At 34.8% G+C, this 23,651-nt stretch overlaps 1 protein-coding gene across 1 annotated transcript; it reads left to right on the top strand.

The window, feature by feature from the left end:
• Nucleotides 1-3,115: 3,115 nt before the first annotated feature.
• LOC133338278 (relaxin receptor 1) lies at nt 3,116-13,067 on the top strand. Its single transcript, XM_061546454.1, has 15 exons — nt 3,116-3,144; nt 5,481-5,558; nt 5,620-5,691; nt 5,757-5,828; nt 5,893-5,964; nt 6,028-6,168; nt 6,226-6,303; nt 8,895-9,038; nt 9,102-9,218; nt 9,276-9,514; nt 9,571-9,685; nt 12,223-12,367; nt 12,431-12,585; nt 12,651-12,724; nt 12,790-13,067. The coding sequence occupies exons 1-15, from the start codon at nt 3,116-3,118 to the stop codon at nt 13,065-13,067; spliced, it is 1,809 nt and encodes a 602-aa protein (XP_061402438.1).
• The last annotated feature ends 10,584 nt before the right edge of the window (nt 13,068-23,651 follow it).

Here is a 23,651-nt window from a genome sequence, read left to right as displayed (position 1 = left end):
ATCTAAATGTTCATCTAAACTTTTCCCGAAAACAATTATGTCGTCTATATAGACATAACATATTTTTCCTATAAATTGTTTCAATACGTCATCAATCATTCGTTGAAATATAGCGGGCGCGTTCTTCAGGCCGAATGGTAAACGCAGAAATTCATATTTTCCATTCATAGTGGAAAAAGCAGTTTTTGGTATGTCGGACTCTTTCATCGGTATTTGATGAAACCCCGATGTAAGGTCTATGGTTGTGAAGTAATTGGCCTGACCGAGACTACAAAGCGTTGCATTGATATCAGGGATGGGGTACGTATCAGCGATTGTAATAGTATTCAACCTTTTGTAATCAATTACCATTCGATACTGCTTTTCTCCGTTTGGTTTTGGTTTTTTTGGAACGATCCAAATTGGGGAGTTGTATGGGCTCTTTGATGGACGTATTATTCCAGCGTCAAGCAGTTCATTTACTTGTCTTTCGACTTCCTCTCTCATACAAGCAGGGTAAGGGTAACTTTTACTATAAATAGGTTCGGAGGTCGATGTCTTTATTTCCGCGCGTATGCTGGTATCGATCAATTCATTACCATTAAGTGGTTCAAAAAGTTTTGAGTATTTACTTAATAAAGAGTTAATTCTATCATGGATTCGATGAGGTAAATTCTCCCCTATAGTAAAGAATACATCTGACGAGAAACGTGCTTTTAGGGGAATTTCGTATTTGCCTACTATAAGAAGATCGTTTTTTCTGTCTATTATCGCCCCAACTTTTCTTAAGGTATCATCACCGATTATACCCGAAAAATTACCCAAATTAGGTAATACGAAAAATTCAATATTTGTCAAGTCCCCTATGCTATTAAATATTTTTAATTCTGATTTGTTCCGAATTGTCACGTTACCCCCGACTGAGGCAACATTAAATACCCTCTTAACAGGAATACACCCTTTGACTACCCCTTCTTTAATGTAATTTTTGTTTGCACCAGTATCAATTAAGAATTCCAATACCCGACCATCCGCTAAGATATATTCTATATATGGTACGCTTGATGGCCGGATTCCAGAAAATCCTCAGAGTTTTGTTCATTTGGTGATTCCAGGTTACCTTCTTCAACTACATCTTGTTCCTCTTTCTTTTCAGAAAGAGTATGATATAGTCGTTGTTGCTTTCTAGAATAGTTTTCTGATCCATTACTTCGTTTGAATGGATTCGGTCTATTCATATAATTCACGTTTTTTGTTTGTATAGAAGGATCCACTTCCATTTTCTCCACCGGAAGATATGACATAGAATTTTGGTTTCCTTTCTGTAAATAACGATGATCCGTTGAATTTTGTTGACGATGATCTTGGGAACGCCAGTGTGGTTTCGGTGGCAATTGTGGAGGCTTATTCTTAATCTGGTATGACGTAGTATTTGGCAGACTATTAATAGGTATTGAGACTCGATTGTTAGAGGAGTGGTTGTGAATCGAAGAATTCCGAAAATCAACATTTTGCATCTCCAGGCACGCTGAATAAGCTTCGGGTAAAGTTTTTGGACGCTGTATAAGCAACATCCGGGACATGTCTCCACTGAGACCCCGAATAAAAACATCCAATGCTCTGTTGCGATAAGTCTCTATAAGGACTCTCACTGTCTCTTCCGAGTAAGACTCGGTTTTTATTTTATTTAAGATTAATGAAAATTGATGATTAACTTTAGCGTAAAACTCATCAACCTTCATACCTCTTTGGTTGAGACGGTGCAACTGGTGCTCCAGAGTACGTATGTCTCTCTTATCTGCATAGTGTAGTGACAGACATTCTTTAATTTTTGACCAGTTGCTGTCAAAAATATTATACGAAATAAGTGCAGAATCGGCTGCACCCCTGACCTTTTGTCTTATATGTTGGAGGATTGCTCGGTACAAGGGTTTATCCCTTACTACCGAAAAATCTGACAATATACTTTCAACAGAGTGGACCCATGACACATATTGTACTGGGTTTCCATCGAATATCTGTAATTCTTTCACACAATCAGGCAGACGACTAATTTCCTTAATATCATCAAGGGTTGTGGGAGCCTGTGTCACTTCCTCGTCAACTGCATTTAAGCGGTTGCTTGTCGAGGCCGCAGCTTCATTTAAGGCATCTAAATGTGACACTTTCCTCTCTAATATATTAATCTTTTCAAGTAGAGCATTCACTGCTCCAGTAATTTGAGTGACATTAGACCTCAGTTCTTCCATAGTTAATGTAAGGGAAAATAAAATGAATGACTTACGTGACAATTGGGCAAAAGTGCATGTGGCCCGTTTTCAGTATTATGTTAAGTTATTATTAGTTTATTTTGTTTCTGGATTTATAAAATTTTTTATATATTGGAATTTTTTGGACTTTCTCCTTTTTTTTTACATTCACCAGTTTTTTTATAATGATAACACTTTTAAAGGTTTACTTCTTTGAAATATTTTCCTTTACACATAGAAATCTGTTTAATTCAAAATATTTTTTCTTTTCCTTTTATATTTTATTAAATTGATCCACAATATTTTTCCCTATTTTTTTTTTTTTTTTTTTTTTACAATATTCTCATTTACACATAGGGATCTGTTTTTGATCACTTCCACTTGTTTATTTCAAACTATTTTTTTTATTTGTTATTAAATTGATCCACACTTTTTATTATAAGGACTTTCGTTTTTGTTTTTTTTTTATTTGCAAGGACCTTTTTTTTACAATATTCTCATTTACACATAGGGATCTGTTTTTGATCACTTCCACTTATTTATTTCAAACTATTTTTTTATTTGTTATTAAATTGATCCACACTTTTTATTATAAGGACTTTCGTTTTTGTTTTTTTTTTATTTGCAAGGACCTTCGTAAGGGTCAGTATGCTCGGGCGCCAGTTAAGGTTTACTCCCGAACTCCAACTGGTTTCTCGCCTTCATAGTTCTTAACTCCAAACCTCACGTTGTTGGCAGCGACGTCCAAATTATGCTTATTTTAATATTTCCCACAGGTGCATTATGCTGACGGTAGGCCTAGTGCACGAGTTCGACGACTGTGGGAACATATCATATTTCCGTTTCGCAAGTGAATCGAAAGTGCTGACTTAGCGGCACGTGTACGTATGAGACGTCGCAGCACAGTGGTTTGGAGGTATTGAGGTGTGTTAACTTATATAATTATAGCGCATATATATATATATATATATATCGGCCCGTTCGATTTTACTACTTTCCTTATTGGTTTCAATCGAATTTACTCTAATTTGATATTTTAGATTCCCATTATGTCCATTTCTACTTCTTCTATAAAATTATCAATATCGGTGTTGTTATAGCCTCAATATAAAAGTATTCTTCATTTTTGCTTTTTTCCTAAAGATTTATTTTGTATTTTAATGATCTTAGAGCCATTTATTTCACATTCCGGGACCTTGGTGGGCAAACAACTTGTACAGAACATTTACATCTAATAAATATCGAGTTTTATTATTAATTTTTATAAAATCTTTTTATTAGACTTAACGGTTAATAACTTCCCAAATATTTATATCCTACACAACTATGTTGTCAGGGTATTATAGCTTTGTGCAGCCCCTAGAGTTTGTAACACCGCGAAATATTGGTCCTAGACCCACCTTTAAGTATACCGATCGTCATATCTCGACTAGCTGAGTCGATCTAGACATGTGTGTCCGTCCGTCTGTCCATTATAATTTGTAAAAGCGATACAGGCAACAGTTATGGACCAATCTTCACGAAATTTTGCATGTAGGATGGGTTCTGCCCAATGAAGACCCCTATTATTTGGTAAAGATCGGTTAATATTTAGGGGATGAAATGGACCAAATACTGGACCAGAGGCCGCAATTATGGCCCAAACATCGCGAATTTTTCATGAAGGGGATCGGGCCAAAGAATAAGCATGCCTGTTTTGATAGAGATCGGCCAATATTTAGCGGGTCAAATGGACCCTGACTTTTGTGTGAAAAATGACAAAATTTGTATTCTTTAGAAGTTGATAGTATATCCAAGAGGAGTGGTTCACCTTTAAATTGATACCAATTATATGGTCGTATGTACTCGGATGTGGGAGTTACACGTAAATATTTTCAGGAGCTTACGTATTCATATATTATTTAGTAACATATTACCACAATAGAGGGGGGAAATATAACGCGGATCGCATTGAAATTTTCTATGAGGATCCAGGTATAGTCAAGGATAACGACTATAATTTTCGGCGATGCTAAGATAATAATATTGGGATGAAGTGGACCCAAATCTAAATATTTTGTATTTTTTCGAGTCAATCTTAAGCCACAAGCCGAAAATCAACACACGGTGAAGTGAATCTAGACAAGTAGTTAGAAGGGCTGTACAGAATATTGGAATATTCGGAAAAATGTCAGTGTAAGGAAGATGTGCTGTAATCGGTCAAGAGGGTGCAAATATCAGAAATATTGATCAGGCTCGAAATAAACATACGCAAAAGTTAGAGTTCCGTGGTAGTTGTGTAGGGTATCATATGGTCGGCCCCGGCCGACTATACTGCTCCGCTCTCTGGTTTTACTTGATTTTCTTTTGGAAAACTTAAAAAAATATATATAAATCAGGAGCATTGCGACGCCTAGGAAAATGTTTACATCTAATAAATATCGAGTTGTATAATTCATTTTTAAAAAATCTTTTTATTTGAACTAATTCCAAAAAGTTACTTTCTTTATTTTTCTTCTCATTAGAGACTTAACGGGTAATAACTTCCAAAATATTAGTAGCAGATTTATGGAAAATTTACCGATGACTGAAATTTTGTAAGTACTTCGAAAAAAATTACATATTCAAATTTCGATTCCTTCTAAATTTGATATTAAAAACCTATTGAAAACATATATGTATTATATACGGTATCTTATTGTAGTGTATTGATAACACTGTGCATCAAAATACAGAAGGTCGGGGGGATGGAAAATTCCTATTGGGAAAGAAAGCCCTTGGCGAGTATATCAAGAACCCTGCAGTCATAGATTTTTGAGGTGTGATGAATTTATTGCTGGTAATTTTTGAACCGAATTAAGATAAGAATATACAAATATCTATATCTTGTCTGTCAGGCACCTATCCAAAATCTTATGGGCGAAATACTTGTTTTAAAAAATAAAAATATTCCTAAAACGATTTGACTGCTGACATGCCATCTCAAAAATAACCCACAAGAGCTGCAAACAAAGATATAAATTAATATCTTTATTAACTATTAACAACAAATTCAATAACTGGACCTATGTCTAATGTACTCTTCTTGGTTTTTGATATACTTGTCAAGGGCTTCCATCTCCAAAAGGAATTTCTCACACCGCCCCAATTTCTTGTTGCATAATGTATTGTGTCACTCGACGCTGTTCTTTTTGAATTTAAATATAAATATATTAAGACTAAATAAAGTAATTCATTATTTTCATTATAATTCATTATTTTTTTGTTCCATAGAGTATTAAAATTTTGTGGTATTACCACAATAAACGTTGAAGCATTCCAAAGACTATCCATCATTCCGGTAAGAACATTGTAAGTACGATACAAGTTTGAAATAAAACATTTATCCTGATTCTAGCATTTCTTTACGCAGATATTTGGATGAAAATCAAATTGAAAGTCTGTCAGGAAATCTCTTTACACCGGGAAATTATTTGAATACTCTGTAAGTGAGATCCTCTAGCAATTTTAAACTTTTAAAACATTTTACATTAATGAAAATGTTTTCAGTATTCTCTCCGGAAATCGTATACACCACTTAAATGATAATGACTTTGAAAATTTGGGTGAGTTAATAGAGTTGTAAGTAAATTGATGTACGAAATCAAAAGCATACTATTTAATTAATCATAATTTCAATTCACAGGGATCTACGCAACAATCAAATAACAACAATTACGTCGACAGTTTTTGAACCATTAAGAAATTTAAGAATACTGTAAGCTGAATATATTAATTTTTATAAATAGTTTGAAAAATATTAATTTTTTTTCCACCACAGCCATTTAAATAACAATTTTCTAACTCACTTAAGTCCAATGATGTTCCCGACAATGAAAAATCTACAGACCCTGTTCCTGGTGGATAATCGTATAACTCATATTGAGAAGAATTCTTTTGGATTTCCGAATCTTAGATATTTGTAAGTAGGATATCTTTTGAATGTAACCCATAAATTAACGTTTTCTGTTTTCTCTAGGTTCCTAACAGGAAATCAACTGACCGAAATCGAAGGACAGACATTATCCTTTAAAAACTCTACGCCTTATGAAGGTCTTGAAAAATATTCTTTAAAAACTCTACGCCTTATGAAGGTCTTGAAAATTATTCTTTAAAAACTCTACGCCTTATGAAGGTCTTGAAAAATATTCTTTAAAAAATCTACGCCTTGTAAAGGACTTGAAAAAATATTCTTTAAAAAATCCACGCCTTGTAAAGGTCTTGAAAAAATATTCTTTAAAAAATCCACGCCTTGTAAAGGTCTTGAAAAAATATTCTTTAAAAAATCCACGCCTTGTAAAGGTCTTGAAAAAATATTCTTTAAAAAATCCACGCCTTGTAAAGGTCTTGAAAAAATATTCTTTAAAAAATCCACGCCTTGTAAAGGTCTTGAAAAAATATTCTTTAAAAAATCCACGCCTTGTAAAGGTCTTGAAAAAATATTCTTTAAAAAATCCACGCCTTGTAAAGGTCTTGAAAAAATATTCTTTAAAAAATCCACGCCTTGTAAAGGTCTTGAAAAAATATTCTTTAAAAAATCCACGCCTTGTAAAGGTCTTGAAAAAATATTCTTTAAAAAATCCACGCCTTGTAAAGGTCTTGAAAAAATATTCTTTAAAAAATCCACGCCTTGTAAAGGTCTTGAAAAAATATTCTTTAAAAAATCCACGCCTTGTAAAGGTCTTGAAAAAATATTCTTTAAAAAATCCACGCCTTGTAAAGGTCTTGAAAAAATATTCTTTAAAAAATCCACGCCTTGTAAAGGTCTTGAAAAAATATTCTTTAAAAAATCCACGCCTTGTAAAGGTCTTGAAAAAATATTCTTTAAAAAATCCACGCCTTGTAAAGGTCTTGAAAAAATATTCTTTAAAAAATCCACGCCTTGTAAAGGTCTTGAAAAAATATTCTTTAAAAAATCCACGCCTTGTAAAGGTCTTGAAAAAATATTCTTTAAAAAATCCACGCCTTGTAAAGGTCTTGAAAAAATATTCTTTAAAAAATCCACGCCTTGTAAAGGTCTTGAAAAAATATTCTTTAAAAAATCCACGCCTTGTAAAGGTCTTGAAAAAATATTCTTTAAAAAATCCACGCCTTGTAAAGGTCTTGAAAAAATATTCTTTAAAAAATCCACGCCTTGTAAAGGTCTTGAAAAAATATTCTTTAAAAAATCCACGCCTTGTAAAGGTCTTGAAAAAATATTCTTTAAAAAATCCACGCCTTGTAAAGGTCTTGAAAAAATATTCTTTAAAAAATCCACGCCTTGTAAAGGTCGTGAAAGAATATTCTTTAAAAAATCCACGCCTTGTAAAGGTCGTGAAAGAATATTCTTTAAAAAATCCACGCCTTATGAAGGCCTTGAAAAAATATTCTTTAAAAAATCTACGCCTTATGAAGGCCTTGAAAAAATATTCTTTAAAAAATCCACGCCTTATGAAGGCCTTGAAAAAATATTCTTTAAAAAATCCACGCCTTATGAAGGCCTTGAAAAAATATTCTTTAAAAAATCCACGCCTTATGAAGGCCTTGAAAAATATTCTTTAAAAAATCCACGCCTTATGAAGGCCTTGAAAAAATATTCTTTAAAAAATCCACGCCTTATGAAGGCCTTGAAAAAGTATTCTTTAAAAAATCCACGCCTTATGAAGGCCTTGAAAAAATATTCTTTAAAAAATCCACGCCTTATGAAGGCCTTGAAAAAATATTCTTTAAAAAATCCACGCCTTATGAAGGCCTTGAAAAATATTCTTTAAAAAATCCACGCCTTATGAAGGCCTTGAAAAAATCCAAGCCCTATGTAGGCCTTGAAAAAATCCACGCCTTATGTAGGCCTTGTAAACTATTCTTTAAAAATCCACGCCTTATGAAGGCCTTGAAAAAATATTGTTTAAAAAATCCACGCCTTATTAAGGCTATAAAATTTTTTTTTTTTAAAATACCCGCCTTATGAAGGCTATGAAAAAAATTCTTTAAAAAATTCACGCCTTATGAAGGCCTTGAAAAAATATTCTTTAAACAGTCGCCTTATGAAGGCCTTGAAAAAATATTTTTGTAATGGTCTTGAAAAAATATTCTTTAAAAAATTCACGCCTTGTAAAGGTCTTGAAAAAATATTCTTTAAAAAATACACACCTTATGAAGGCCTTTAAAAAATATTCTTGTAAAAATGTTGAAAAAATATTTTTTAAAAAATCCACGCCTTGTAAAGGTCTTGAAAAAATATTCTTTAAAAAAATCCATATATTTCCTTTACAGACATTTAAATAACAATAGACTACGGAAATTCGATCTGCATGCATTTGATTGTTTGGACTTGAAAAAATATTCTTTAAAAAATTCACGAAAGGTCTTGAAAAAATATTCTTTAAAAAATCCACGCCTTGTAAAGGTCATCACTATTTCTCAATGACAACAATGGCCTTATGAAGGCTTTGAAAAAATATTTTTGTAATGGTCTTGAAAAAATATTCTTTAAAAAATTCACGCCTTGTAAAGGTCTTGAAAAAATATTCTTTAAAAAATACACACCTTATGAAGGCCTTTAAAAAATATTCTTGTAAAGATGTTGAAAAAATATTTTTTAAAAAATCCACGCCTTGTAAAGGTCTTGAAAAAATATTCTTTAAAAAAATCCATATATTTCCTTTACAGACATTTAAATAACAATAGACTACGGAAATTCGATCTGCATGCATTTGATTGTTTGGAAAATCTGACATCACTATTTCTCAATGACAACGATTTCCGGACAATGGATAATAGGACATTGAAGAAATTAACGAATTTGGAATACATGTAGGTTTTACGGAATTTTATTTAAAATCCATTGGATTGAAATCCATCTCCCCACTGCTTCAGTTACTTTTCATGGTTCCATTTGTGTCATGCGGCACGACATGTACGTGTGTGTGAGCCACATGGTGATGGTATTAGTAGTTTCTACAATTTATTGGATAATTCAATTCTAAGAGGAAGGTGAGTGGAATTTTGATCCGATTCAATTACGGATTTATTTTTTTAACTCGCTTCCAGTGTCTGGGCCATGGCAATTGTTGCCATATTGGGCAACATTTTGGTCCTGTTGGGTCGTTATTTTGTCAAAAAAACCCGTAATAATGCTGAGCACTCTCTCTATTTGCGTCACTTGGCCGGCAGCGATCTTCTAATGGGTATATATTTGGCAATTATCGCATGTGCCGATATTAGTTTTCGTGGCAACTATTTGGTGCATGAGGAAGCGTGGCGTCAAAGCCGATTGTGTGCTTTTTCAGGTGCAGTCAATAAATTATTCATTTGATATTAGACTAGTAATATATTTTATTTCTAGGATTCCTAAACACATTTAGCTGTCAGTCATCCACCCTCATGTTGACTCTGGTTACATGGGATCGTTTGATGTCCGTTATGAGACCACTGCAAGCAAAGGATAATCGGCGAAAAAGGTAAGTTAGCAGATGGAATGAAGCTTTATTATGCGTAAGGGAGAAGCACAAGCCTTAAGAAGATATTTATAGCCATAGAGGGAACCTTCTAGCTAGCGATCTCGGGTCTATGGTCCTCAACCCGTGCTCTTCTCTAGCCCATTAGGTCGAAACCGAATTAGACATGGATTTCTTCAATATCAATTTAGTTTACTTTGACTACAACTGGTGCCAATTAAAATGTCTTCAACACCTAAATGTAACACTTGTTCCAAATCTAAACATATTTATTTTTCCATTTCCATTTTTGGTCTGTTCCCGTACTGCAAGAATCTACTCGTACTAGTAAAACTATTTTCTTCGATATCATAAAGGAAAAAGTGTTATCGGTGTAAAAAAATAGTAGATTCTTGCAGTACGGGAACATACCAATTTGGAATCCCATGGCCGGACGCCATTCTCACATTTGTCTGTCAGAATTCGGGTTGAATTTCTAGTTCTTCTAAGTGTTCTCTACAGTATTTTCTCTTGATTTATTTTTCCCATTATATTAATTACTGCATAGGGTCTGGGATCCAATGTTTCACTGTATTCTGTTCTCCAATGAAAAATAATGAAGTATTGTATCCGTATCAGTAGCAAAACAAGGATCTTTGTGTCGAAACGGTGACTTGGTTTGCGAAAGTTCCAGCAAATTTGTTCGAGTTCAAAGCATTCATAATCGTAAGTTTCATTGTTTATTTCGTTGACCCTTACGTTTGTATTAGCTCCCCTCCAGGCTACACTAATTTCGATATTAGCATATTGATATTTTGAAAAAAGAAACTTTCGAGTTTTGTAGAGTTCAAATCCGTGTTCGCCCAGAGTGACTCTTCCGGGTAATTTGGAAACGTCATCGTTATATTTGTGATGTAAGACTTTTCACTTCAGAACAAGTTGTATCTTATTTTGGAAACTGCTATACGAGGGCAGTTCGGAAAGTTCTTAGCCCAGCACAACAAGCGCGGTAAAAACAGAAAAAATTTAAGTGTTTTGGAAACTTCCATCTCTGTTATGAACACATGCTAACATCGATCTGGCAACTCCCTCATATAGAAACAGGTGTTCAAAAGCGTGTTTACTTGCCAAAGAGGTCAGCTGAAAATGTGCATCTTCGGTTGGAACTCAAGCGCCGGCCATGAGATGGTGTGGGCTGCGATAACAGCCGAATATTATCCCAAAAATAGTCTGGAGGGTGTATTAAAGCCTTGGGCACGCAAACATTTTGTCCGCAGACCTTGGACATTCCAACAGGACTAAGCACGCGCCACCCAAGAATGGTTACAAAATGAGGTTCCTCGCTTAATTTCCAGCACACAATTGCCACCAAAATCTCCAGATATCAATCCGTTGGACTATTGTGTGTGTGGAGTATTTTAGAAAGCAAGGTTGTCACTGAAAAATACCAATGTGTCGATCACCTCAAGCAAGTACTTCGCAGGGAATGGGTCAAAATACCGTTGAGCAACATTTGGGCAGCGTGTGACGGTTTCATTGGCCGTATGAAGGTCATAATTCGTACCAAAGATTACCAATTCGAACAATTCTAAACTTATTCTAAAATTTGATACTATTTCCGACATTTTTGTTTTCATCCATTAAAAAAAAGTTAAAATATATGTCGGCAACACCAACTGACACTTTTTTACTTGTTTTTAGTCTTGTTTTAGTTACTTACGGAGTCAATTTCTGCTGCTACAAACAGTATCCTTAATAATAGCAGCCTATCTATAACTATACGGTTCCTCCCGGCAACAGTTGCTTGTGAATAAAGTTTTCGTCTCTTCCTGTTCATTCGGGAACATTTTCGCCTTGGTGCCCTAAATAGCTACTCCTGCTTTGTCATAAGCTCAATTATTATAGCATCTTATCTGCCTTTTCACTAATCCGAAATTCAAAGACTGTTATGCCGATTTTGTTTCCGCTTTCCGATTCAGATTCGGATTTTGAATCCTGCAATTTTTTTAAGTAAGGTCGCGATTGCACTTCCCTTTTTATTCTTAAAGTCAATTCTGAAATCATTTGTGAAACATTTTTAAATATTTTTGGAGTGTTATCTGTTTGACCACATTCACTAGAATGACGTCTTCTTTTTATTTCATCATCATTCTTTCTTCGTTACATTTGAATCTTATGATCAAATTGATAGTCGGTAGTCTATTACATGGTTGTATTTTGACAATGATGTCAATCTAAACAAATCTACTACAGGAGCTTTGAATTACAAAGACCACAAAAATCGATTATTGGAATCGAAAAGGAGGTCCATCCTTGGGCCTCATCCGTAATACCGTGCTAAGCAATTTTCAATGCGCCAGCCACGTGTAGAACTGCACGTTTTTCATATGTTGGCGCAAAATATATTTCAGAGTAGCATTTTAGAACATCTGACGTCTGCTGTGTTGCCAGACGATGCAATTACGAATGTGTGACCAAGTACATTCAGTGCTGCAGTGTTGCATTTTCAAAAACAGGTTCCTTGAATCTAATAAATTTTAATTCAAATTTCTTCAAAACAGAGTTATTCTACGTCTTCTGGCATTGTGGGGTGTCTCTTTTGTTTTGGCAGCGGCTCCGCTATTTCCTCTGGACTATTTTGGAACACATTTTTATGGGACAAATGGTGTTTGCCTGTCGCTACTTATTCACGATCCCTTTGCCAAGGTGAGTACACACCTCTATTCGATTTTAATTTCTAAATAATGTTCCGATTTCCAATATACATAGGGTTGGGAATATTCTGCGGTGCTATTCATTTGCGTCAATACTTTTTCGCTGTGTTTCATTCTAATATCCTATCTTAGAATGCTGCAGGCAATACGTGTTTCGGGCGGTGGAATGCGTAGCACATTGAGTGGTCGCGAAAGTGTGGTGGCAACAAGGTGGATAACTATTTAAAATCTTATTTTTATAATCTAAAAAATGCGTAATTTTCAACCTTTTCCAGATTTGCAATAATAATTACGACAGATTGTGCCTGCTGGGTACCGGTAATCGTGGTGAAAATATTGGCATTATCAGGTATGTTTTACTGAATAACTATACATTTATATTTTAGAAGTAAAATATATATTTTTTATTTTTAGGAATTTCTATATCTCCCGCCCTATATGCTTGGTTGGCGGTATTGGTTTTACCCGTTAACTCTGCCTTGAATCCGATTTTGTATACCCTGACAACAGCTGTATTTAAACAACAACTGTGTCGTTTTTGTCATGCTTTGCCGAATTGTGCTTTCTTTCTGGATCGAACCCATTCACAGTTAACATTTGAATCTGCCAGCACCAGTTTGGGTCAATACGCTAGCGCAAAATCGCACTCGGGGCGCAAACGTTGCTCAAATCGCCGCATTAGTTATGTGTGAAAGAGAGCGAAAATATTTGTATGGAATATTTTATTAAAGGCATATCTCATCAATATAATTATTTATTCTAAGTGATCTGACTTAAAAAAAAAAAAACATTCTGGTCATATTTATAAGAAAAAAAAAGACTTCTTAATTGACTATTTTATTATTTTTTATTTTGATTTATTTTTTAAATAAAATTTGATTCGTAAAAGAAATATAAAATGAGAATTATTAAAAACGAATGAATTTTTCTCGAGATTCCGATTATTTTCGAGTAATCTGTACATAAGTGGAATGGAAATTTAATAATATAAATAACTGAAAAAAATAGAAGAATATCACGTCAGACGGTGAATAGAAAAGAAGCCGAAGAATTTATCAGTAACATATTGAGGGATCCACGTAGGGATGGAGAAATAGTATGGGAATGTCTCGGGTACTTACTTACATAGCTGTTTTGTAACAGAACGGTTGTTCCATAAGTCGAGCTTAAAAAAATGTCCATGCTCGTCCGTCCTGTGCGCATCTCATCCAATTTGAGAGACCTTGTTCCGAGATGTTGTTTTCAACTTGATCTTTCCTTCCCTTCCCTTCTGCGTGAACCATCACATGGCTCGCTTTTATATGCCTTTTGAGCAGTGACATTCTCTACCATACTCACAACATGACATAGCCAACGTAGTCGCTGCAGCTCGATATGTCTGACTATGTCGATGTCCGAGAATATATGGTATAGCTCTTTCAAAGGCGATAATCACCGACATCGCAGATCGACCCATAGATCTTTCGGGGAATTTTTCTCTCAAACACTTAAAGAGCTACCTCATCTGCTTGCCCAAGTACCCATGCTTCAGATCCATACAACAGCACGGGTAATATCAGCGTCTTGTAGGGTGAGAGTTTGGTCTGGCGAGATTTGGCCTTAATTTTGAGTTTCTTACTCAGACCATAGTAGAAACTGTTGGCCAACACTATTCTCCTCCGGATTTCAAACCTGATGTTATTAGTTTTGTTTATGTCGACACCGAGGTATATAAAATCGTTCACTACCTCGAAGCGGTAATTTTCATGTTCCACAGTTGGTCGGAGTCAACTGGACGTCTTCTACGTTGATACAATCAGCATGTCATTTTCGCCATTTACTGCCAGTCTCACTTTGGTAGACTCCTTCTCAATTCGTTCAAAGGTAGCTGTTACCGCTCGCAATGTTCGACCTATCAAGATGTTAAAGAGGTCACACGACAGACTGTCACCTTGTCTGAATCCTCGTTCGGTATTGAAGGGGCTCCGAGAGATCCTTTCCGACTTTAACAGATGACCTTATGCCAGTTAAATTTATCCTGCATAGCCGTATTAATTTTGCAGGAATGCCGAACGCAGACATGACTTTAAACACATCTGAGCGGATTGGAGTCGACGAATAGGTGCAATTTGTCGATATATTTTTCGGGGTCTTTTCCAGAATTTAGCGCAATGTGAAAATCTGGATTATGATTTTGAATTTGACAGGTCTGAAGCCACATTGGTATGGTCCAATAATGGCATTGGCCATTGGCTTCAGTCGCTAACACAGTACCCTGGATAGAACTTTATATGCGATGGACACAGAATCCTGAGGTTCCAATCATTGGGCATGTATTCCTCTAGCCAAATTTGATAATAAGTTGGTGCATGCTCCTGATCAGCATCTTATCACCGGCCTTGAATAGTTTGGCACTTGCTGCTTTATTATTCTTCAGCCGATTAATTGCTATTCTGACCTTATCATAGCTAGGTAGTATGCAATCAATACAGTATACGCTGCAGTTCGGTATTTCGATAATTCTAGATTGATTTTTCCACCAAAAATTCTGCAATTTGACCTTACTAAGGCGAATGGGATGTTCGATTTTAATCAAACCTTACACTTATCTAGCCTATATGAAGTCCAAAGATGAGACCAATTGATGCACTCCTTCCGGTATCTCTCAAAATTTTCAATATTTATAAATCCTATATTAGGTGAACGAAATGTCAAATTTGAAACAAAATTTAACCAACCGATTATCTCTACCAGGTTTTGATCAAGTCCCATTAGTTCACTCCTTCTGGTACCTGCCCCACATAATGGTCAAAATTATGAAAAAAATTATTTTATAAATCATGCGAACGGACTATCCTATTTGAACCAAATTTTGTCTATTACCTTTACCAAGCGTAGATGAAGTCTGAACATCGGACTCATTGGTACCTCCCTCAAAATTGTCATTATTTATAAATACCATATTAGGCGATCTATTACCTTTACTACAAAGCCTAGATCAAGTTTTTCCCCATAAATGGTCAGTATTTTATAAACATGTAAAATTTATTAAATTTAAGCAAATTGAATAAACGATTTGAATTTAATGAACGATTTATAAGCGAATAATAAAACCTGTGTGTAATTCCGAAGACTTCTGCAAACCAAAGGTTGAGGGTATACATCTGTCGGCAATACCGACCAACTGCTTACTTTTGAAATTGCCCCAACATCGACTCCGGATTGGAAAATAATCGTCACAGACTTTCAATAATTAAAACAGTCAAATCATGAACATATTTGCAAAAAAGAACTATTTTTCTACCTAGTAGTCTTGTGCAATCTTGTTCAGTACAGGGCATTTTTTATAATTGAACTAGGTCGTTCACCTCTTTCAGTTGCCTTATATCGTTCAAATGGTCACTCAGTTAATTTGGTATTGCATTGAAGTTGTCAATTCCATCAACCGCAAAAAATTATGACTTTTCCCAATCATTCGAAGAACTTGACTATCTAATTAAAAAAATTGAACTTGGTCGTTCATCTCGTTCAGTTGCCTTATATCGTTCAAATGGTCACTCAGTTCAATTGGCATTGCATTTAAGCTGCCAGTTCCATCAACCGCAATGAATGATGACCTTTCCCAATCATCCGAAGAACTTGACTATCTATTTTCTGCACTCCGTTATATTCGTCTGCACATTTGTTTGCACTACAGTTGTTGCTCCGGACACCTGTGCCACTTCTTCGTGGGTTTCCAGCTCCCTTCTACCGGCTGTCTTTGGGAGTCAATTGAAGCAAATGGGTGCTATCCTTTTAACTGCCGCTTCAACGTCGTTTGGCAAACAAAATCGTTCAATGAACGACAATAATAAACATTGAACTATGTCGTTCACTCGTTCAGTAGACTGACTATTTCAATTGAACAAGGTCGTTCAGGAACGACACAAGACGATCTATTACCTTTCCAAGTGCTTCTTCCACGAACTACTTTTGTTGGATTTATATTGTAAAGCTAAAAGCGGATTTACATATAACATCTAAGCATGATTAAAGGCTGAATCAAGGATTATATTCTTAATCAGACTGAATTTACCATTATCTATATACATATATACATATCGTTAGCTAAAATGCATAAATGTGTAGGAGAAGCAAAAAACTGTTTAGAATGAAAACTATAAACATGTCAAAAAAAGTATGCCCGGCAGGGTGATATTGCATATGACGAATAATAGACTATAATTTTTTTATTTAGTTTAACAATTAAGTAAAAATTTGAATTTTTTGTTAGTTACGCCTTTTTGTTTTTTGTTAATAGAAGCTCCTTTTTTGACCGCAGACGTGTAAAACTTTGTCAACACATGTAGTTTATTGACATTCACAATATTCATTCAAAAAGTCAATTTTCAATTTTTTGTTAGTTACGCCTTTTTGCATTTTAGCTGACGATATATAAAAATGAATTGCTGATCATTAGTCTCGCTAAAACTCTGGAACGGCTGAACGGATTTATCTGATCTTAGTCTTGAAATGTTCGTAGAGGTCTAGGGAAGGTTTATAAGGTAAAAATCGAAAATCGCGAAAATTTTGAAAAAAATATTTTGCAGCCTATTTGGATTTCCACGAATTTAGTATCGAGCTATTTTGATAGCACCACGCCGTAGTTGTTATTTTGAGACATTTTGGGCGAAAATTGAAAGCGTTTCATTCCTTTATGTCTACATTTGTCAATTATTGAAAATTTTCAATATATTTAATTTTTTTAATTGGATTGCCATGTATTGAAACATTTTTGGGAGAATACAAAAAGCAATTGAGAAGTATATCATTGAAAGTACACGCGATTATTGTATGTATACGTTTTCCGCAGAATGCACGTACATTTTGGGATTAATGCAAGGATGTAAAATCAGAAGAGATTCTGAATCGAGTTCGTGTCCATTCAGTGTATTCGGATTCTAAGTTCCATGCCCTAGATTAATTTGTTTGAAAATAATAATAGGAACAAGTTTTTCCTTAAAGTACCTGAAATTTTGATATGCCACGGGAAATATCAAACCAGGTGGTTATATGCCCAATTGTTTTTCAATATCTTTGAACATATAAAGAAAACACCTCGCATATATCCGACACCAAATATGTTTATCACAGAGAAAACTAATATACGAGATATTTTCTTTGCAAAAATCTATCATTAACCTCAGCCTCAGAAGGAGAACAACTAACAAAAAACCAACAATTTTAGAAAAAATAGCCATAGTTATATCTAATTTAACTCTTTCAGTGTCAACAATATTTTGTGTCAGAATAAAAATCTAAAATTTTGTCCTTAAAATCATAAAAAGGCATAGAGTTTAGAAAAAAAAAACAATTTTCATTTTAACCTTCGGACAGTTTTGTCTGATTTTTAAGCAAAAACAAAAACATCAATGTTAACGGTACATAGGATAACCGAAAAATCGTAAAGAAAGAGAGAATTTTTAAATGTCGAATATATTCGACAAAAACACTGAAAGGGTTAAAGGTTATACAAAAACCTCCGTCCGATGTTACCTATTCGTATTGAACATGCCAACTACCGTTAACACTCATGTTGGAAAACGGGGGTTAGAACATCAACATACCGACATTTTAACGGGAAATGATTATGGCATCTTTTTAAAACGATAAGACATAATGCATAATTTCTGGGATTATGTCTTTTATACACAGGAATCCGTTATGCCTAATTATAGCCAACTCAATGAGAAAATTAGGTCAATGTCTTTATAATACCGAAAATGGGACGAGACCTGTACATATTGCTATATCATAACATGGACCTTAATAGATAATTTTTCGCAAAAATGTGTCTCACTCCCAATATCCCGGAATGACATATTTTAGCTACTACAATCGGGGTGAAGATATATTAATTTTTGGTAGGAAGATTTGACAGCACATGACAAATTATGGGAGATACCATTATATGGGTGCTACCCGGGAACTTAGACCAATATTGATAATTCTTTGTACTCACTGATCATCTAAAATATAAAATTACAGCCAATTTGGTTGAAATACGGAATAGTGGACCAATATTGACAATTTTTAGTAGAATTCATGCTACCAAATAAAACAACCAATTACAGCTGATGAGGTTGAAAAACGTGTTCAAATCCTCAAAGGAGTGGGGAGTACCATTATATGGAGGCTTTTCGTAAGCTTTGGCAAATTTTGTTAGGAACATTTTCTACACTATGATCATCCGAAACATAAAATTACTGCCAAACACCGAATATTAAGGGATTACCCGGATACTTGGGCCAATATTAAAAATTTTAAGTAGAGATTTTCTGGGAACCGTGCCCAAGATCTTCAAAATATGGAATGTTTATTGCTACCGTTATATGGGCGGTACCCCGAAATATGTGCAAATATTAATAATATTTGGTACGAACACTTTCTGCTCAATTATAAACAATTCTGTTGAAAAACCCCGTCAAAATTTCACATATTGCGAGGTAACGTTATATGGGAGCTACCCTTAATTCTGAACTAATATTGAACATTTTCAATACCAAATATCCTAGGAGTAGTAGCAATGTATGTGCAAATTTCAGAGCACAATCTATAATAGTGGAGGGTAAAAAAGGTAACTTCACATTGGGTTATCGTTATGTGAATTATACATCAACAATATTGCTATGCAAGACAACGTTTGCCCGGTCCGCTAGTTTATAATAAAAATTAAAATCATCGTGCGGCAGGGTTTGTTTTAAATCATGATACTACTGAGATGCAACACGGTTTTTGTACTAAGAAGTACAACTCTCTCACAATTTACCAAAATTTGCAACTGTTGTTGCTTCACATGTTGTTTGTTTTTACATTTAACGGTTGCCAAATACAAAAATGGAAGATCAAAGGAACATAAAAAATATTTACAGCATTTTTGTGTTTTTAGGAGTTTTTTTTTACTTTCCAAACGATCATAGCATTGCAAAAACATTTTAACTGTTGTAATCTTCTTTTCATTTTCAAATTGCGGACAAATATTTTTGGCGCAAATTAATAATTTTGTATGTATACTAACAAACATCATCTAAATGGCCGATCATTATTAGATCATGATTAAAAGTATGTGTAAACAATTGGGGTGTATTTCTAAGTCTTGATTTAGATTAGGCGAGTTTACTTGCGGCAAGTGTTTGTTTGTAGGAGAGGGGTATAGAAATGAAAAAAAATTGCTCGTACCGACAATTTTCTGGCAATTCGTTTTGTGTATTTCGTATTTGTTGACATTTTATATATATTTAAATGTGAAAAAACAACAAATAAAAAAATATTTTGGAAACCGAATTGCCTTGTATAGACGCATGGAGCAAGTTCAAAAGAGAACGATAAAAATTGCCGCAAGTAAACTCGCCTAATATAAATCAGGACTAAGGGGTTTACTCTGTATTGCGTTGCGAAAGCAAGTGCGATGCGAATGCTAAATGCGTTAAGAGTACAATTTGGTACTTGTATCGTTCACGCAGACGCATTCGCAAAATAAATCGAAAATAGGGCAACACCGGCACCACAAAGTAAACAATAACGAAGAATGACAAAAGGAAACGTCAAAAAATTTTAAATAAAAACATATTTTTATTTAGTACGAGTGTTTTTTTAAAAACAAAGATGATGAACGAATTAAAAAAAAAAAGAATTTTAAGAGATCGATCAACACGGGTATGAATTAGAAGTACGAATTATGTGACAAACGTTTTCAAATATTTAATTTTTATAAATCCACAGCAATTAAAACTCCTATAAAAGTGGCCGAAGCTTTGAAATTGCTTGAACAAGGTGGTTATCAACACCAACCTGTAAATATGCACACATAGTTTCACATTTTATATAAAAATTATAAAACAACCAGCGACATCTCTTACAGGAGGTCCATTTGAATTAAGGCCATCATCCAGTTTTGTCTAAAAACTGTTGGCGCGTTGATTCGCAAAATTGGTGTGTTGCACCATAAAATCTACTAAAGTCTGGAACTGACGTTGCTGAGTCTGCAACTGTAACTTTTTTGGCTTTCACCTAAAATAATTAACAATTTAGATATAAATAAAACCTGTAATTATGCTTACTTACATTTTTCGCTTCATTTGCGTTTGCTATTTTATTAACGCAAGATATTTGCGTTTAACGAACGAGTTTGACATGTGTTTTCGTATTACAGATTGCGGTGAAGCCACATTTGCGTAACGGAGATACGAAGTACCAATTACGCGATGTGGAGGGAGTACCAATTACGCGATGTGATACAATTAAAATCTTACGCATGGCAATACAGAGTAACCCCCCTGGATTTCGTTAATCGAGTCGATTGAAAATCGTATATGTAAATGTACTTTAAATCGATTTCAGTTAAAGAACAAAAATAAATCTCTCACCTTCAACATTTGTTTTAAATATTTTTACAAACATTTATTTTTTCCGTTTCGTTTCTCTTTCGTTTTTTAATATTAATATATAAATTATTGCAATTAATTTTTATTTGTTGGCTACTTACATATAAATAAATATTAAACTATTATACATTAACTTAATTAGATTATTAATAATATTTTGTTGTTGCTTCTTATATGTTGTTGCTGTTAAAATGTATCATTTCAAAAAAACAATATATGTATAGCAAAATAAGACATTCTATCAAAAATTTGTGGTTACTTCATTAGTTTATTAAGAGCTATTTCTATTTTTGCTTTTCTCTTATATGATAAATAAATACATAAATACTTGCTGAGATAATTACTATTAATTTTAAACCAAGCTTAATATAGAATATAAACGTTTTTTATTTTATTTTATATATTTTATCAGGAAAAAATATATATGTATAAAAGTATAATAAAACGAACTTGTATTAAACAAAATCAACTTATTTTAAAATGTGCAAATTCTGAGTTTCTTGCTTAAAAGCTTAATCACATGGAAATAATGGGTAAAGGACTGTAATAATACGTACAACAACGTAATGTTTTTTTAATTCTCTTTTCTTCAGTAATTTCTTATAATGGTCAGATGCTGGTCGGGAGCTTGCATCAGCTGATTAGTACAATTTGGCTAGAGGAATACATGCCCAATGATTGGAACTTTAGCAACCTATGTCCCGTGCACAAAAAAGGAGACACGACGAAATGTGTCAACTATAGAGGAATTAGTCTCCTTCCCATCGCATAGAAGTGCTATCCAATGACCTTTTTGGACCATATCAATGCGGCTTCAGACCTGGCAAATCCACCATTGACCACATTTCCACTCTGCGCCTAATCCTGTAAAAAAACCCACGAAAAAACATCGACACATTTCATTTCAGGATAACAGTTTGTCGTGTGACCTGTTTAACATCCGGTTTGAAAAGGTCATACGAGAGGCAAATGTGGACAGAAATAACACTCTGTACACCAAACATCATATGTTACTCGACTACGCCGACGAAATCGTCATAATGAGTCGAACATTGCGAGCGGTAACAGCCACCTTTGAACGAATTGAAAAGGAGTCTGCTAAAGTGGGACTGACAGTAAATGGCGAGAAGACCAATCAGATGGTATCAACGCGCAAGATGTCCAGTAGACTCAGACCAACTGTGGAACTTGAAAACTACAGCTGCAAGGTAGTGAATGATTTTAAATACCTCGGTACATCAAAACTAATAACATCAGCTTTGAAGTCCGGGGGAGAATAGTGTTGGCCAACAGATGCTACCATGGTCTGAGTAAGCAACTCAAGGCCACTTCTCACAGATGCTACCATGGTCTGAGTAAGCAACTGAATGCCACTTCTCACCAGACAAATGTCAAACTCTACAAGACGCGGATATTACCCGTGCTGTTATATGGATCTTAAGCATGGGTACTTGCGCAAGCAGATGAGGCAGCTCTTGGAGTGTTTGAGAGAAAAATTCCCCGGAAGATCTATGGGTCGATCTGCGACGAAGATGAATATCGCCTTCGAATGAACCACAAGCTTTACAATTCATACGCGAACATCGACATAGTCAGTCGTATTGAGCTGCAGCGACTACGGTGGCTAGGTCATGTTGTGCGAATGCCCCAGCTCAAAAGGCATATAAAAGCGAGCCCCCTGATGGTTCCCGTAGAAGGGGAAGGGCACGAATTAGATGGAAAGACCAAGTAGAAAACAACATCTTGGAACGTGGTATTTCCAATTGGAGGAGATGCGCACAAGACCGACGCTCTTTGAAATCTTTTGTAAGCTTGACTTACGGAACAACCGTTTTGTAACAAGCCAGCTAAGTAAGTAAGTCATTTCCGATGATTATCATCATAGACTAATATCAAAAGAAAATCTACTTGGCCTTTAAATCCTTCAAATTGCATTTTTTTTGAAATAATTAAATAAATAGTGTTGGCCAACAGATGCTACTATGTCTGAGTAAGCAACTCAAAAGTAAGGCCTCTCACCAGACCAGACTCACGGTCTACAAAACGATGATATTGCCCGTGCTATTGTATGGATCTGAAGCAAGGGTACTTGCGCAAGGGGAAGGCCACGATGTGTTTCTTTCATAAAATCAAAACAAAAAAAAATCATTTCCGATCATTATCATCATAGACTAATATCAAAAGAAAATCTACTTGGGAGAATCTTAAATCCTTGAGAATCGGATGCACTATGTTTCGAAAATAAATAATGACGAGTACGTAATAAAATACAAGGACTCGAGATAAAAGGCGGATGTGTTTTATAAAATCAAAACAAAAAAAATCCTCATTCGATTTGACTAAGGACATGCCGCCAAACCCTTTAGCGAAACACGCCAAGAAATAGGGGAATGGGCGAAAGAGACCCACAAAACCCTTTGGGAAAATGAGATCACCAAAATCCCTTTGGGTGACCCAAATGAAGACAAAACTAAGCAAATCCTAACCGTAAACAAAAAAGAAATAAGCCGACTGACGAGAATTTTTACGGGACATATCAGTCTGAAGGAACATCTACTCAAGATTGAATGCGAAGGTAGCAGCATGTACAAAGCTTGTGGAAGACGGTGAAACGCTGCAACATTTCATGTGCCATTGCCCATCATTTACATGTCTTCGGAAACAATTCTTGGGAAATGACACTTTTCACGTACTAACCGATCTGAGGGCGTGTGAATGGAGAAGACTGAAGGAGTTCTCAAAAAACACGGAATCCCTAGAATCATAGGCGTATCATACCCAAAATGGTTTTAATCTAAACTTTCACCAATTCCAACCTTCCCAACATTTCTAGACCGCACAACAGACCTCAACTGGCTTATGTGTATGTCCTTC

This window comes from Musca vetustissima, unplaced genomic scaffold, assembly GCF_032173495.1.
Source record: "Musca vetustissima isolate MV318-11 ecotype Yass unplaced genomic scaffold, APGP_CSIRO_Mvet_v1 utg31259, whole genome shotgun sequence".
In the NCBI taxonomy this organism is placed as follows: Eukaryota; Metazoa; Arthropoda; class Insecta; order Diptera; family Muscidae; genus Musca; species Musca vetustissima.
Note: the sequence above shows the minus strand (reverse complement) of the source record. Positions and strands in the feature narration are given on the sequence as shown.

What these genes read in the sequence shown, in the direction of transcription:
- LOC133338278 (XM_061546454.1), top strand. Translation starts at nt 3,116, where the DNA reads ATGAGACGTCGCAGCACAGTGGTTTGGAG. An exon ending in CGCAGCACAGTGGTTTGGAG is followed by an intron (nt 3,145 to 5,480) that starts GTATTGAGGTGT and finishes TTTGTTCCATAG; the next exon opens with AGTATTAAAATTTTGTGGTA. An exon ending in ATCATTCCGGTAAGAACATT is followed by an intron (nt 5,559 to 5,619) that starts GTAAGTACGATA and finishes TTCTTTACGCAG; the next exon opens with ATATTTGGATGAAAATCAAA.